Source organism: Fusarium oxysporum, chromosome VIII (assembly GCF_013085055.1).
Source record: "Fusarium oxysporum Fo47 chromosome VIII, complete sequence".
NCBI lineage: Eukaryota > Fungi > Ascomycota > Sordariomycetes > Hypocreales > Nectriaceae > Fusarium > Fusarium oxysporum.
In genome coordinates, this window is record NC_072847.1 from 3,597,842 (window position 1) to 3,612,909 (window position 15,068).

Sequence of the window (15,068 nt, forward strand, 5' to 3'; positions counted from 1 at the left end):
CCCGTGGCAACACTAGTACATACAGAGTACGAGAAATTCCCAAGCTCATCGACTCTGCATTAAGGTAGAAAAAAGCTTTTGGTTTAGCTTGTTAACTTGCATTCGTGGCGCAAATTTGAAATAAACTTGAGAGCGACAAAGAACAGCGAGGCTTATTTTAGCGGGGTATTAACCATTTGCACTAGGGATACTAGGAAACGATCTGATAATAAATGCCGACAGTTGTCATCCCAAATTGCCCATTGACAGCCGTCAAACGAATAGAGAGAAGCCTAAAGATCATAGGCTAGAGTCAAAAACGACGGTCCCAGTGTTTTTAAAGGGTACCATGTGGAACGATGTGCTTTTCTCCAGGCGAGCTTGATTTATGGAGCTCCAGTAACGTTTGCAAGAGCTGTCCATGTTGGAGGATAGGCGGTTAATGCTATAGAATACCAGTTCATACTGAGTCCCGTATCTTCCATCCCGTCATTAAACTTGCCTTTCTTTTGAGTGGGAGTAAACAGCGCTTGAGATTGTCGAGCACCCTAGCCTGTATTGCACAAGCGCAAAACTTGGCATAACACTCCAACTGTAGCATTGTAGGATCGTTATCCCTGTCGCCTCAACACAACCTCCATAAATGTAAGCTTATCCATGTCCTGGTTAATGCGGTCAGGCGAGGAAGTATCTCCTTGCACCCCACTCCATCTGCTCAATTCGGAGGTTTTAAGAATAGTCTTGCACGTACTAAATGCAAGTCGCATCACATGTCAGGTGAGACCATTTTCAGAAAGAGAGAAAAGAAGCTGTTTTGTTGACTTCAACTGCAACATAACGGGCAGCTCTCAGGCAGCACAATGTAGTGCTCATGAGGACCATTCGGACATGAACGTTTTGGGCTCCCGTCGATGGACATTTTGCAAAAATGTGTTCCAGGGTCCATGCAAGATGAGTAAATGTAGTAATATTGGGCAAAATTACACATTGTGGCGAAAGGTGAGCCTAGTGCAATACTACAATCCATACGTTAGGGTGGACTTTTTAATTCAGACGCTATTTAACTTACCAGACCTCTGTGCGCAAGTGTAAGTACGGGTTCAAAGTAAATCATTCTAAGCATCAAGAATAGACCGAGTGAGCGATGAGAGGCCCAGGCTCAAATATTGATGATAGAACAAGCTATTGCTGTAGCATGATGCGTTTGTTGAACTAAAATGATATAATAAATATGTCGGGGAGCAGTTCAGATGTAGTGCACTCCCTCTAGACGAAGTGGTGGCGTTTTGTAACCGGGCACTGTGGTAATCATGCAGAGTGAAGACAGGGAGGCCTGCTTACGAGTTAGAATAGTAAACCCTGCCGGCGCTCGATTGACAATAAGCTGAAAAGAGAGGGATAGCTCTTTCCAGTTACAGGCCGTAGCTAGTAGACAAGGAAGAATTAGTGAAGCTGCTGAAGCGATTGCCGTCCTAGCCCTTACCCGGGATCTTGAATTGAAATACGGCAAGACGGTGTGGGCAACCAAGCTCACCGTTAATGGACAAAAGGTTATCAACCTCTCATGCGGATGAGCAGCTCTTGTCCAGAGTCGCTGCATGATGAGCTCATCTTTACAGGAAAATTACCTCTTCAGTGCAGGATGATTCATGCATGCTAGTCCAAGATAGGCAAGCGTCGCGACAGACCGGATTTACTTGCATAGGTCGCCTGGGGTTAGTATTTCGACTCCACGATTAACAAAAGAGGGCTTCGTCGCTAGCTTATTAATAGAGACCATTATTGATACCTAATGAGTCAAGTTAGGAAGGCATACTCGCACCCCAAAAGGTATTCCCAAATCAGTCCGGTCAAACACCAGTAAGCAACCTTGTATTCCCCGTATATTATACCTAGAAGTACGAAGTAGTATAGAATAAAAATGAAGCGGAGAATAGAATAGATTATTAAATAAAATAAAATAAGATGTAAATGAAAGAATGAATAAAGAGGCCGTATGCTAAATACTCGTATTACTATATTAAACTTACCGCTATTTATAAACGCTTTATTATCAAAGGTCCTCTATTTTTTTTCTTTTGCCTTTGTATACTGTCCCTGCCACCTTCCTGGCAGCTATGCAGCTTTCAGCTATAAACGCCATGTTCCTGCCCCTGCTGTTGCGCTATAAGAGCTTTGGCATCAACCCGACATATGAGGATCTCAATAATACTGTTGGCAGTCCTGAAGAGAATAAAAAGAGCTGTTATGCATTTGTTTCCTACCATGTGAGGGAAGTCTCTTAATGTGGTAAACATAAGGGCTTCAATAGACAGCTGCCTCCAAACGCCGTTTTTGTGGCACTGTCCTGAGAAATAAGGAGAAAACCGAAAATGAAATCAAAGATGTACAAGGTCAGGTAAAAAGTTCCTAACAGATGTAATTTCTCCTCTTCCTTTTTCTCCATATTTACCCTAATGACTTATAGGCCTCTTATAATACATCGACTAATCGATCATCGTGATGTCCAGTTACAATACTTTACCCAAGGATATTGCCGTCAGGTCTTATTATTGTAAAGAGAAGCTTGTTCTCCTCGACGTACTTGCTCGAATGGATGGCGCAGTGGCTATTTCGCGTTATGCAAGATTTAGATATAGCGACGAGCTTCATTTGCGATGTAGTCCTGAATCAAATGGCAATCGCAACCTGTGTGTTATAATAACATCATTTGAGCTAATGTATCTGGTATCTCAGGTCAGACACGCGGCTAGAAAAGGTCGTAGTTGGCTCGTTCTAGATCTTCCTCGTTGGTCCTAAGTTTCTTTGTATTTTCCTGTTGTTTGGCATGGAATTTATTAGAGGCGATTTTACTCCTCTGCTTGACTTAACGGCTGTAATCTTTTAGGTCTTTTCCTCCATTGGAAGGAGCGGTGCGAATGGCCTCAGCAGTGGATTAGACATGGCTACAAGCCTTTGATTTCCCACCATTGTCTTCTAACTTAATTTGTTTCCTTGTAGGGCCGTGCCTTGTAAATTTGGTAGGGTCAGGCTACTTAAGAGTTATTAGCAGAAACGCATTATGTTTCCTATTTTTAATTAATTACTATCTATCATTTTGGCCATATATTTCCCTACTTAAAATATATTATATTTATAAAATTAAAAAACCTAAAACCTAAAATATATTATATTCATAGTAGCTAACTCTTATTATATTTAAATTAATTACTTTAAGGTAAAAAACAATAACACTTATTACTATTTTCTATTATAACTTATATATTATTTAATATGTAATTTATTTTTATTATTTTATCCTCTGAGAGGATCTACCGGAAAGAGCTTAAGTGCTATATCTGCTTCTGACTTTAATTATTTCAGTTATCACCGGTGATTTCATAGAAGGTTATATTATATTAATTAACAAAACTATTAGATTAAAGCTCTATAGGAGCTCTAGAAGAATAATATATAGCAGTCTATGGAATATGTTCGCTTAGGCCCTGCTATTAACCAGGACGAAGGGGACGATAGGGATGAAGAGGAATATAAGGATGAGTATAAGGATAAGATCTAAGATAGTGACTGTGATATTAATGAAGACGAGGGTGAAAATGATGAAAAATATGACGAAATGGAAGATAAAAGTCAGAAGATGGTGGCCATGGATACAGGTGAACTATCTGATAATCAGTCAACTTCCACTTGGTCTTTGGACACTTCAATATTGGATTCTTTTAGTCTAGATCACCCGCAGCCAATGGGAGAGCTATGCTAGACCCAAGAGGTGATAATGGAAAGCCCTGTTGTTATTGCCGCTGCCGCCAAAGATAATGTAAGGATAGCTTGGTCTGTCTCAGGAAATGACTCGAACAGACGCTGTTCTTGGAGGCAAAAAGTCAGAGTAGCGTGGCCGCTATTACTCCAAAATGACAGTTTGGTTACTTAATTTCTTAGACGATATGAGTAGAATAGCCTGCGAATGACACCTAGGATGAAATAAATCTATGCTACCACAATTGATTTTGGTATATAGAACTAGGGATAAGGCGTCTAGATCGAGAGAGTTCAACGAGTATCTTCTTCACAGTCATAATGTACAAATACATCGCGTGTAAGGGGTCGACAGGGATATCATGCAATTATAATCTAGTAAAATTACAGTACTTCCTTCGCAGGCATTTCTTGCCTGTAAAAATAGCTATATCACAACAGTCACAACCTTACTGCCTATTGCTACCGGCCTTTCTGCGGGTGACCCTACGGTTAAGGCTATTATTAGATACCTCAATTAACGGAGCCCGTCTTCTTCGGCCTCTTTGAGAGCTGCGGGACCGAGGGCCATTTTGAATGCCCTGATATCATAGGCAACGCTCTTGTTTCTTCGTTAGAATAAACACCATATAATTCTTTATAGAGGAAGTTTTAAAGTTACTTACACACTAATATTGTAAATAATCTAGGGTGGGTTGTGATGTATTTACGCCTTATAACTATTAAGTAGATAGGAACTGTCTTAAGCCCTTATTCTGTTGTACTAAGGCTGAAATTTTGCTTGACTTATTTTGTAAGGTATAACATTAGGCTGCGCACAGTATCAGCTGACGTGGTAATACTAATATTATCTTTACATTAAGAGATCTGTTGCATTACGGCTTTTGCCTCTGGGGCAGAGAACGGCCACTTCGACCATCTAGAGAATCCCCCCCATCCCTAGCGATCATTGAAGCCATCTAAAGCTTTTAACACTCCTTTTTCCATCTTTTGGACGTACATATGCAAACGACTGGCGAAGGAACTAGACAGGGCTATGTTCAACGCCTGCTATCTTGAGCTATGGAATATGAAGAAATGATACCAAGCGCTGGGTCACAGAGATAGATAAAAATTAGCAAACTATTTTATTTGATGGCCATCCATCATGCTACTCATTTCCTGCATTAGTTGCCGGGGCCTGAGAATAGAGATAAACCGTAGTCAAATTTTGACGATCAAGCAAAGGCTCACGGCGTGCTAATGTAGCAATTAGGTCAGGTTATTGAGGCATTGTCATGGTCGTTTGGTCACAGAAACAAATGCATCCTCCATCCTTGCAGTCATTGCTGATAAGTTTGAAGCCGATATCCCTATCCTGAACTGAAATGCTTACTGAAGCATGGATTTTGTTTATCGGACAGGTCTTGGCAGTAAGCATCTGTCATACTGTACGTCCAAGATCACACCAGATGCAGCACATATCCAAAATGAATCGAACATGCAGCCGATGATATGCTGGATGAACTAGATGGAGGCGCTACTGGACGGAGGCTCTGCCAGGATCAGTTGTATTGATGTCCTGTAGCACGTGCTTCAGCGGCAATTACTATAGTGGCAGCTGCGAGTAGAGAGGTGCCTTTTGGGGACATTGAGCACGAAAATAGCTCGAGCATGTATAAGGCTCCGATCCAAAAGGCCTTGCAGATGATTTGGGCGAGTCCCCGTGCGGCAGCGATTGTAGATAGTTTAGCTCAGCACGTCCTGTGCCCCAGCAAGGGACCTTTCGAGGCCGATGGCCCCCGGACGAAAAATATATATAATATAACATAACATAAGTGTGGGGAAGTCAACCGGCCCGGCCGTGAGTTTCATAACCGAATCCCTTGCACTAAAGTGTAGAAGCCTTGGTGTTTGTTCACCCGGCTACCTAGCCCTAAACCTGGTTCTTCCTCAATCCATCCCCCAATAATTTGCCCGACTCAGGATCGATGGTGAATATGCTCGTCATTAACCTGGCCTGGAGGCGGGGTAGCGGTCCCACTGGCATTCATACCTAGCCGGCATTGTTCCCCGGGCACGGCTACGGGCTTCCCCACATTGAAACTTTGTATATGGATCAACTGTATATGAGCTACACTAAATGCCGTACAGGACCACTGGATTGAATTATAGAGTACCGTGGATGCTTTTGATGTCTCGGGTCCATCTACTTCTCCCCACACAAACACTCCCTCATACGTATCTAGGGGAACATTCGAAGCATCTTTACGCGTTCCAGCGTACACCTTCCTCCATTGACGTTCGACTGGACCAGCTAACAGATCCTGAATGGTCAAAGTCTCTCAAGAAAGGCTCTCAACAGGACCGAATGCACAACTTTAACAATCTGGTAGCAGGTGCCTAAGTTGAAGAGGACCTGGTCGCCGACGGCTGGACTGAAAGTTTTGCCAGGATCATGGTCAACGCGAAGATGGTTGCGGAGACCAAAAAGGCTGCAGATCCTGTCGCCCTGACGCAAATGATTCAAAAGGAGACGCAAACTGCCAACTTCAACAAGATGGACCAAATTCGAAGACGCGTCGATGCCACCGTCAAGGACCACAAGACCGCCGAAGCTCTTAAACCTTGGTACAACTACATGTGTAAGCGATCCGCCTTCCATAACGCCTACTTGCCCACATTCAAGCGCCAGAATGTCACACTCGTAGACACAGAGGGCAGAGGAGTAGAGAGAATCACAGAGAAAGGAATCGTCTTCATCTCGACGTGCGGGGTCGAAATGGGGTCATCCTCAACCAACATTGGAAAGATGGGTTGCGTACCTTGCATGGCATCCATACCGGTAACTTTCTGAACCACTTCATCAAGAGCACCACGCAGTCTGCACTTGCCCCCAACTTCCAGCATCTTCTCAACGAACAAGCCAAGCATATTGCTTTTTTTATCGCTGAAACTCTACGCCGAGGCGTTACCACGGTTGAGACATCTCAGGTGTCTGAGGATGAGTGGATCCGTACAATTATCAGGCTCTGCAGACTTCGAGAAGGCTTTCTTCGCGAGTTACTATGATGATGAAGGTAAGATATCCGAGAGGACGCTCAGGTCGGGAAGATATGGATTAGGAGCTCCTCTTTTCTTTCATTATCGCAAGACTGTAGGGACAATGGGATCATGGCAGGATTGGAACTTGATGACCAGTTGCTTGTTCCAGGCATCGCATCTACTAATCAGAACATCAGGGACTTAGCCTTAAGTACTACAAAGGAAAGGAAACTGAATATTCCAGAGGGTCTTGAGGGGATTGATAACTCTGTACCAGCGATATAGTACGAGTTTATTTAGATAAATTGTTGTATTATCGGAACTACGCATTGGCTATGTCTATCTTGGTTGTCGTGCCAGGTCCATACACAGTGCTCTTTACAGTTCAAGGCCCAGGAACTGGCCTGAGCAGGATCAGATTGCCGCCCAGGGGCTTCTTACAGAGGTCTATAAATCTTCTGCTATAAGGCGTGCAGCAGTGCGATCTGGATCTGCTTAGCCGAGCGGCACAAGGGTTCGTTGCCGAGCCAGTACGCTGCCTAGCCTGTTACTCCTCGTGATCTGTGTGGTGTGTGAGGTGGGGTGATGAACTTTATGCGTCTGTCATAAATCTGCATTAGCATGGGTCCTTGCGGCTTGCAAGTAGCATGTGGGGCTCTTGAGGGACTTATGCAGCTGTCAACCACCTGCAGTAGCGTCGGCCATCTTATTCTTATCTCCTTGGGACAAGTATCCTACGCAATCGATTCGTCATTTAGAGGCACGAAAGTCACAAGCTTTAGCGGTCTCAAGGATAAGGGGATTAAGAGCCATCAAAGCACATTAATCCATGTAGGCCCTTGTCTATAGTGAGCTCCTATCAGGATAAATTCGATATGTATATCATGGGTCTTGCGCTGATTAACAACTGATATCGCTAGGGTACTGCTTCTAAGTTAGATCCCTTACCCTATCTCCGAAAAAGCCAAGACGGAGAATTTCTTGACCTGTACTTCGCTCAGATCAGGCTGACAGCTTAGATAATGGGCATGAGAACGATCTCCCCAGTGGGAGTCCAAGTCTAGGTGGACGCCGATTAGTGATGGTTAATTAGAGTGAGACGTGTACGATGACATCGAGAGCAGATCCATGATCCCGAACAGACTGACATCAAACACCCTAGACTAGGTATTCAAGTTCCCTTGAAAGATAGTCCTTGGCCCCTAAGAAAGCTAGTAGTAATTAAAAAGCCCAAAAATCGTTGATGTTATGAGGTTTGCTATAATCGTGCCTCCCAAGTTTATGCGAGTGACTATGTAACGCGATTCTGATGCGATTTTTGCTGAGAATTAATTGAGCATGGTAAATTCGGCCACTCAATCACTTAACCTGCGGCACAAGCCTGCCTAGAGTTGAATGTCTCCTGACAGTGAGCAACTCGTCTTCAACGGGACGTACCAGTAAGTGACGCGGCAGAACTCGTAAGTATTGTATCGTCGCAAGTTGGCCAATCTCATAATTACCTGTCCCTGACAGGAGCTATGACCTAACGACGACACCCCTGTAGCCGTGGACAGGCGAGCTTGGTGCGAAGTAGGTGATTATAATGGGATGGATCACTTGTCCCTATCCCAAAGCCGAGGTGTGGCCGAGCTAAATGACTCTTCATCATAGGTTATACAGTGGTAACTCTTGTTACATCTGTTTCATGACGAACAAAGCTTGTTTGAAAGACGATGACAAGATTACGCCGATTTTCTCCGTGCTCTAGACGGCATTGCATATAAGTACACAATTAACTGCCGGTACCCTTTGCAGCTATCTCGGATTCACAGTATCACGTTGACATATCATCTCTTCCCTTTTTGACATCTCTTACCTTGAGCAACATGCTAGGCTGGAAAGGTGCTTTCTCCCTATCCACAGTGGCCTTTCTGGCCCTGGGCAAACTGGTTGCCGCCGATCTCTAACCTGAATGGGTTCATTTCGATAGCAACGGCATATCTCTTGCTGCGCATCTATACACTCCATCCAACAACGCTACCGGCAACGCATCACGACCAGCTATCGTGACAGGCCATCCGCATGGCGGTGTGAAGGAGCAGACATCTGGTCTCTATGCGCGACTCATCGCGGAACGCACCGGATTTGTCACGCTTGCGTTTGATGCTGCTTACCAGGGCGAAAGCGGGAGTCTCCCTAGATACCTAGAGGATCCCTACCAACGGGCTGAGGATGTCAGAAACGCAGTCACCTATCTTTCTACCCTGGACATCGTGGACCCCGATCGCATTGGTGTTCTGGGTATATGCGCTTCAGGAGGTTATGTACCTTTCGCAGCCCAAACCGACAAGCGCATGAAGGCTGTGGCGACTGTTAGTGGAATCGATTTAGGGACACTACACTCTGAGGGGTTCGGCAGCTATGATGCAGAGATGCTTCTAACTCTGGAGAGCCAGCTCAAAGAGGCAGGCAGGCAACGCATACAGGAGGCCATGGGTGCAAAGCCCAACCTGACTCGAATTTTCCCCAACACTGCTGCCGACGTATCGACAGAGATGCCTGTGTTTTACCAGAAGTCCTACGACTACTACTAGACGCCCGGCGGCCACGTCGACACAGCCCCGAACTGGCATCTCTGGCGCAGCTTGGACATGATTGCCACATACCGATCATACGAGCACATTGACCTTATCTCGCCCCTAAGTCAACACTCTATGCCTTGGATATTGCTAAAGTTGCGGATGCCCCTATCTTTCACATCAATGCAGATGACATAGAGTCATCAGTCTTCCTCTCCAAACTGGCAGTAGACTGGCGAGCTACAATTCACAGAGATTGCATGGTGGATCTCATTTGCTACCGGAGGTTTGGTCACAATGAGTTCGACTAGCCTAGCTTCACCCAGCCTCTAATATACCAGAAGATTGCTGCACAAACGCCCATATTAGAGAAGTACATCCCAAAGCTGGTGTCGGAGGGCATTTTTACTAGTGGGGAAATTATGACCTTGAGCGAGAGTTTATAGGCCTACCTTAATGATATTTACGACAGCAGCAGGGAGTTTGTGTTATCTAGGGAGATGTTCACAGCTCTATGGCAGAATCTGAAGTCCCCCGAACGTCTAAGCGACGAAATGCTACCCTCATTGCCTACGACCGTCGATGAATCGACAATTAAGCGGGCGTCCCCAACGGCTTCCTGCCGCATAGTACCCTGGAGCCATTCCTTACGTCCCGTAAGGAATGCTGTGCATATCGGGGTCGTGGACTGGTCCACTGCAGAAGCACTGGCCTTTGGAACTTTGTGTCTCGAGAAGCATCTTATGCGCCCTACAGGCAGGATGTCCAACAAGGAACATTCTGGCAACGTTATGCGGTTTGCACCACCAGACCACTGGCGAATCTTAGTCCCCCTCAACAATGTTGCCGAAGATCAGGCACGCTTCGAGGTAGAGAACTCGCCTCTGAGTGAATTCGGTGCCTTGGACTTCAAGTACGGCGGAACGCTGGCAGCTCCAAACTCGCTCGTTATGTGGGAATCTCAGTTCGAAGTGTTTAATTGAGTAGTCAACAAGAGAACTTGGTGTGTTTAGAATCATAGTTAACTAATTTGCGAATAGTCTTTATAAGCTTCTTTTCGAAATCCCTTCTTCACCACCCGTTGACTCGTTCTGATATTGCTGACTTTAACGAATCGTCAGCCTTCCAATCGGTCATCATAGACCCCGAGTACGGCCACTCCCTCGACGACCCAAAAGCCATTCAGCCTGTTATTATATGTGCCGGTTGAGTATATGCGGCAATCCAAAAGCACAGAGAAACGGCAGGAATTAAGAATATGGCCACCATAAGAAAAAAGGAGCTGCATCCATTCCCCTAGGCGTAGGTAAAATCCACACTCGACTAATACAGGAACGCAAAGACGATTATGTGGGCTCAAGAAGAATACTATAACGGCGGAGCGTGGCATTACATGCATAATAGGTTAGACACAATGTTGAGACAGATCACCACGCCGGCCGTGATGTACTCTATGCAGGCCAGGGACTGAGCGCCAGCCCGGCTCTAAGAAACCATCTGTTGCACGTATGGTTAAGAGGCTTGAAGAGGCCAATACTCTCAATTTCAAGCACGTTCCTAAGCCAATAAGGGCCGGCCGCGACTCCTTTTAGACAACGAAGAAGAGGCTATTATAAGATTAATTACTTAAATACAGAAGCCCGGTCTTCTGGCCCCTAAGCACAATTATAAAGATATAGCAAATATAATATAAAGCTGCTATAATTCTAATACCATGCTGCTTAGAAGGATGTTATATAGATGCTTCTGTAATAATTATCCTAAGCTTAATATCTTAATTTTAAAGGCGAAAAATTTTAAAGGCGAAAAAAGCCAGTTACTTTAAGTATAAAGAAACCAGCATAAGGGAGATAAAGTAGTTATTTAAAAGGCTTACTGAGGTTATTATAAGATATAGAATTAGCACCTAGGATTATTAGAATGCTAATTAAGGAGGAATTAGAGTCAGAATACTGCAATAGCAGGTACAATGCTATGTCATATCTACTAAGAAGACTGCAACTAAGGATTTTCCCCAGAAGTTCAAGAGACTGATTAGTACTGGCAACGCCGCAGAAGAAACTACTCCTATTTAGCTTATATTTAAAGCCTTTCTAACACTTAAGTAGGCAAATATTAAAGGAGATCCCGAGATACAGCTTGCCCAGTTAGATACAGCATTCTACAATAGCAAGATAAGTCTCAAGGGGGCAAGAGACTTCAACTGGCAGACTTAGGAGAAATCTGCAGTTACATAATATTATCAGCTAGAATTTAAAGAATAGTTTAGCTTTAACAAGCAAGTAAAAAGCTCTTTTAATACTACTACTTTATATAATAAGCCCCTAAGTGTAAAAGGAAAGGCTAAAGAAGATCTTATATAATAATTACTTATTATTAATAGTTTTACTTATAGCCCCTTTGCTATTTAAGAATATTATATAAATTTTAATATTTATATTATTTATCTCCTTTTTTATTTCACTTATATCCTTTAAGTAATAAATCTTAGTATTTCTTAATAATTAAAGAATATATATTAAAAAAAGGCTATAAGAGGCTTTATAAAAGGGAAAATCAAGCCTTAACTACTATAACCTTATAGGCTTTTTTAGGATATATATAATTAGCTTTAACCCCCTTTAAATACCTCTCTTTTTATATATAAATCCTTATAATATTAGGAGATCTTTAATAAAGGCTTTATAATAACTTATATTATTATAGGATTTAAAAAGTTAAGGATTTCCTTGCCTATTAATAAGCTTATAGTTAATTATCTCCTAAGGAAGAAGCTAAAGTCTTATAAGGCTATTAATTTAATTTTATTTTTACTTCTTTTAATAGAAAACTATTTTCCTTTAATATATATTACTATAAGAGATATTAATAATTACTATTATAATATTTTAACTTCTTTAATACTTAGGTAATTAGAATTAATTTAAAAAATTATTAATAAAGCTATTATACTTAAAGAAATTATATTTATAATATAAGCATATAAGCTTTAAGATTAATATACTAAGCTTATTAAAGCAGAAAATAAGATCTTATAAATATTATAACTTTAAAACTTTTAATTTTTATAATTTAATAAGTAAAAAAGATAAAGGCTTAGTAATAAGAAAATAAGGAGGTTATTATTAATAGTATTAGAAAGAAGATACAGTTTAAATAGTAGCTTAAATATACCAGAAAGAATATAAAATATGCCTCTTATAACTCCTTAAGAGCCGAGATGGCTTTTTAACTTAAAGAAAAAGAGGATTTCTTTATAATTAATACCTAGCTCGCCCTGGAAGCCAGTGAGGCTATTCGCGAAGCCGGCTTAGCAAAGCCCCTCTCGGCAATAGATTTATTACAACTTCTCTGCAGCGATGATACCGTCGATTTTACCCTCCCATAACCGCTGACCGATGAAGATGAAGATGGAAATATCGATTTATCTAATGAAGAGGATCTCGCGATGGCCTCATTACTGCCCTACCTGCCTGACTACGAGTCCTCCGTTCCAACGATACCCTTAACACCATACCCGCTTTAACACCAAGCCCGAATTAATAATGCCTTTATGAATCGCATAATAGAGAAGACAGTTGCCTTGGAGGCCATTCAGGCTCTTCAGGACGAACTAGAACCCCCCTAATGGCATAGCAATTACATAAGAAGTCGTTCTCAATCAAGGAGCCGTTTAGGCACCGCGGCAGTCATTTCGCCTGGCCGCATACGGCCAGTAGTAAACATGTCATCACGAGAAGCTTCAGTTTTATAACTCTAGGAATTTTTACTTTTTCCGACCTGTTGAGAGAGTTGAAGAACTGAAAATGCTGCAAACGCACCAAAAATCAAGCCCTTCGGTTGTCCCACACTTTTGTGCTGTCCCACCTTTTTGTGCCCAACTTAGCTTGCTTAGTTGACCCACCCTATCGACATTATTTCGATTCATAGCGAAAAGTTATAAATAGCCTTGGTTTAAAGGCCGTTGCCCCAAATTCACAACGTCCATCGCTCAAGGCTTTTTCTGACATGATAGATACCTTAGCTCCTTGGGGAGGAAAGAGGAAACTGCATCGGTCTAATGCCGTTGTTGGTTTTGATGGCAACCCTTGTTGAACGCTCTCTAATAAAGCTCGCTTTATTGGCCAGCTGCAGCCACATTAGGCCTAGGCTAGCAAATGCCCAATTGTAGGCATCAGAACATGTTGTGGTGGGAATACACCGGTATCAATCTTTCAGTGGCGATTGATAAGAATTGATTCTCAGCGGGACCGGTACGGGCCGTAATTCCTCTAAATGAAATATTGCTTTTCTACACACACAACTTGCAGATGATATCGAAATCCTTGTTAACCGAGCATTATACCTCTTTATTTACAGATGTGGGAGAGACGCTGAAGTTACAGTGCCCTTGTTAAATGATGGGCCAAGACTAGGCTACCTTCTTGAAATAAGTGTAACAAAAAAGGTACGAATACAAGAGAAGGTCTAGACCTATCCATACCCTAACAGGTAAGCTATAGGATGCCGAACCATTCTTGCATACTGCTCTCATGGCCATACCAGTCGACGATAATCGTCATCAGTACTCCAGGAATTTGCTGCGAGGTCATGATATCTTGGAGATCTGTTATTCTGATGAAACCGTTCTCTCGAAAGTCGAGCGGTACAAGTGCTCTCTCCAAGTCACCATGGCCTTCACAAATTAGCTAAACAGAACAGACCAACGTGTTAACGGATACATACCACAATAATAGAACAGCAAATGGTCTCCAGCCCGGGAATCCTTGACTAGCCAGTGCATAGACAGCAAAATCTGTTTTTTGGTGGGTTGACTCGTCGGTCGCTGCTGCATGTCTGTGAGTATTACTATGTCCTCCTCGCGATACCCATAATTCTGATTTAATAGGCATGCCAATCCGCTCACGTTCGAATCCGGTAGCTGGCCCCGAGTACCAAGATAGTTGACGCCTATTAGGACCGCTCTCTTTCTGTTAGGCAACTGCGCCCAGGATAATATGGAAGAATCAATTGCTGGCCATTCATTTGCACGCCGCCCATTAGGCGCATGGGTTGGCAGAGAATCATTGATGTGTTCTTCGGGGGACAAAGTTAAATAGTTGTGACGACTGCCTTCTACTTAGTTGATGAGTGAAGGGAGATTGAAATCACGCCATTACTGCCAGTATGAACTAACCGTGCTTCCTCGTCTTTGTTCATTAGTGCCTGGGCCTTAAATCCTTGGGCATGCATGGATCGGCTCGTCGAAGGATCTCGTTGAAGTTTGGGTGAGTGGATTGCTATTTCCTAAGTCTTGGATAACCTAGCGAACGAGCTAGTAAAGGAAAGGATCGAGGGAATTGACGGGCTGCGCTAGTTGAGAATATAATAGTTAGACTAGAGACGATGGGGAAAAAGATGCGAGTGGCTAATTACGGGACCTTTGTCGTTGTTGGATATGCCGAATCTGAATCAATTAAATAAAGCCATGGGTGTTTACAAATGTACAGGAACCTTTATTTCCGCAGATGATGCCACTTACACCTGGGCCCACGAGGCGCAACTCAGTCCCTACATGCACAACCCTTTTCTTATCTCAAAATAACCCGGGTTCCAAAAGTGGGACTGCGGATAATCACATGCCATTCCCCTTCGGAATTGGCGTGCCGTTTTGAGACATCGGCGAGGGTATTGGCAACAAGGCAGTTCCGTACGGCTGAGTGTAAATTCGAGGCTGGGCTGTATGTATGTACACCTGGACTTTCACAA

At 43.1% G+C, this 15,068-nt stretch overlaps 4 protein-coding genes across 4 annotated transcripts; 3 read left to right on the top strand and 1 right to left on the bottom strand.

Annotated features, from left to right (window-relative positions):
- Positions 1 to 6,172: 6,172 nt before the first annotated feature.
- FOBCDRAFT_278673 (uncharacterized protein) lies at positions 6,173 to 6,786 on the top strand (the record flags this gene model as incomplete). The annotated part of the gene is made up of 2 exons (XM_054706667.2): positions 6,173 to 6,535; positions 6,586 to 6,786. The coding sequence occupies 2 exons, from the start codon at positions 6,173 to 6,175 to the stop codon at positions 6,784 to 6,786; spliced, it is 564 nt and encodes a 187-aa protein (XP_054562642.2).
- Positions 6,787 to 8,154: 1,368 nt separating this feature from the next.
- On the top strand, positions 8,155 to 9,335 carry FOBCDRAFT_278674 (Alpha/Beta hydrolase protein; the record flags this gene model as incomplete). Its single annotated transcript, XM_059611554.1, has 2 exons — positions 8,155 to 8,198; positions 8,732 to 9,335. The coding sequence occupies 2 exons, from the start codon at positions 8,155 to 8,157 to the stop codon at positions 9,333 to 9,335; spliced, it is 648 nt and encodes a 215-aa protein (XP_059465699.1).
- A 476-nt stretch (positions 9,336 to 9,811) lies between these two features.
- Positions 9,812 to 10,303, top strand: FOBCDRAFT_142227 (uncharacterized protein; the record flags this gene model as incomplete). Its single annotated transcript, XM_059608139.1, has 1 exon — positions 9,812 to 10,303. A coding segment is annotated over one exon (492 nt), but the record flags the coding sequence as incomplete, so codon positions are not given.
- A 3,701-nt stretch (positions 10,304 to 14,004) lies between these two features.
- Positions 14,005 to 14,316, bottom strand: FOBCDRAFT_141360 (uncharacterized protein; the record flags this gene model as incomplete). Its single annotated transcript, XM_059608125.1, has 1 exon — positions 14,005 to 14,316. A coding segment is annotated over one exon (312 nt), but the record flags the coding sequence as incomplete, so codon positions are not given.
- Positions 14,317 to 15,068: the final 752 nt, after the last annotated feature.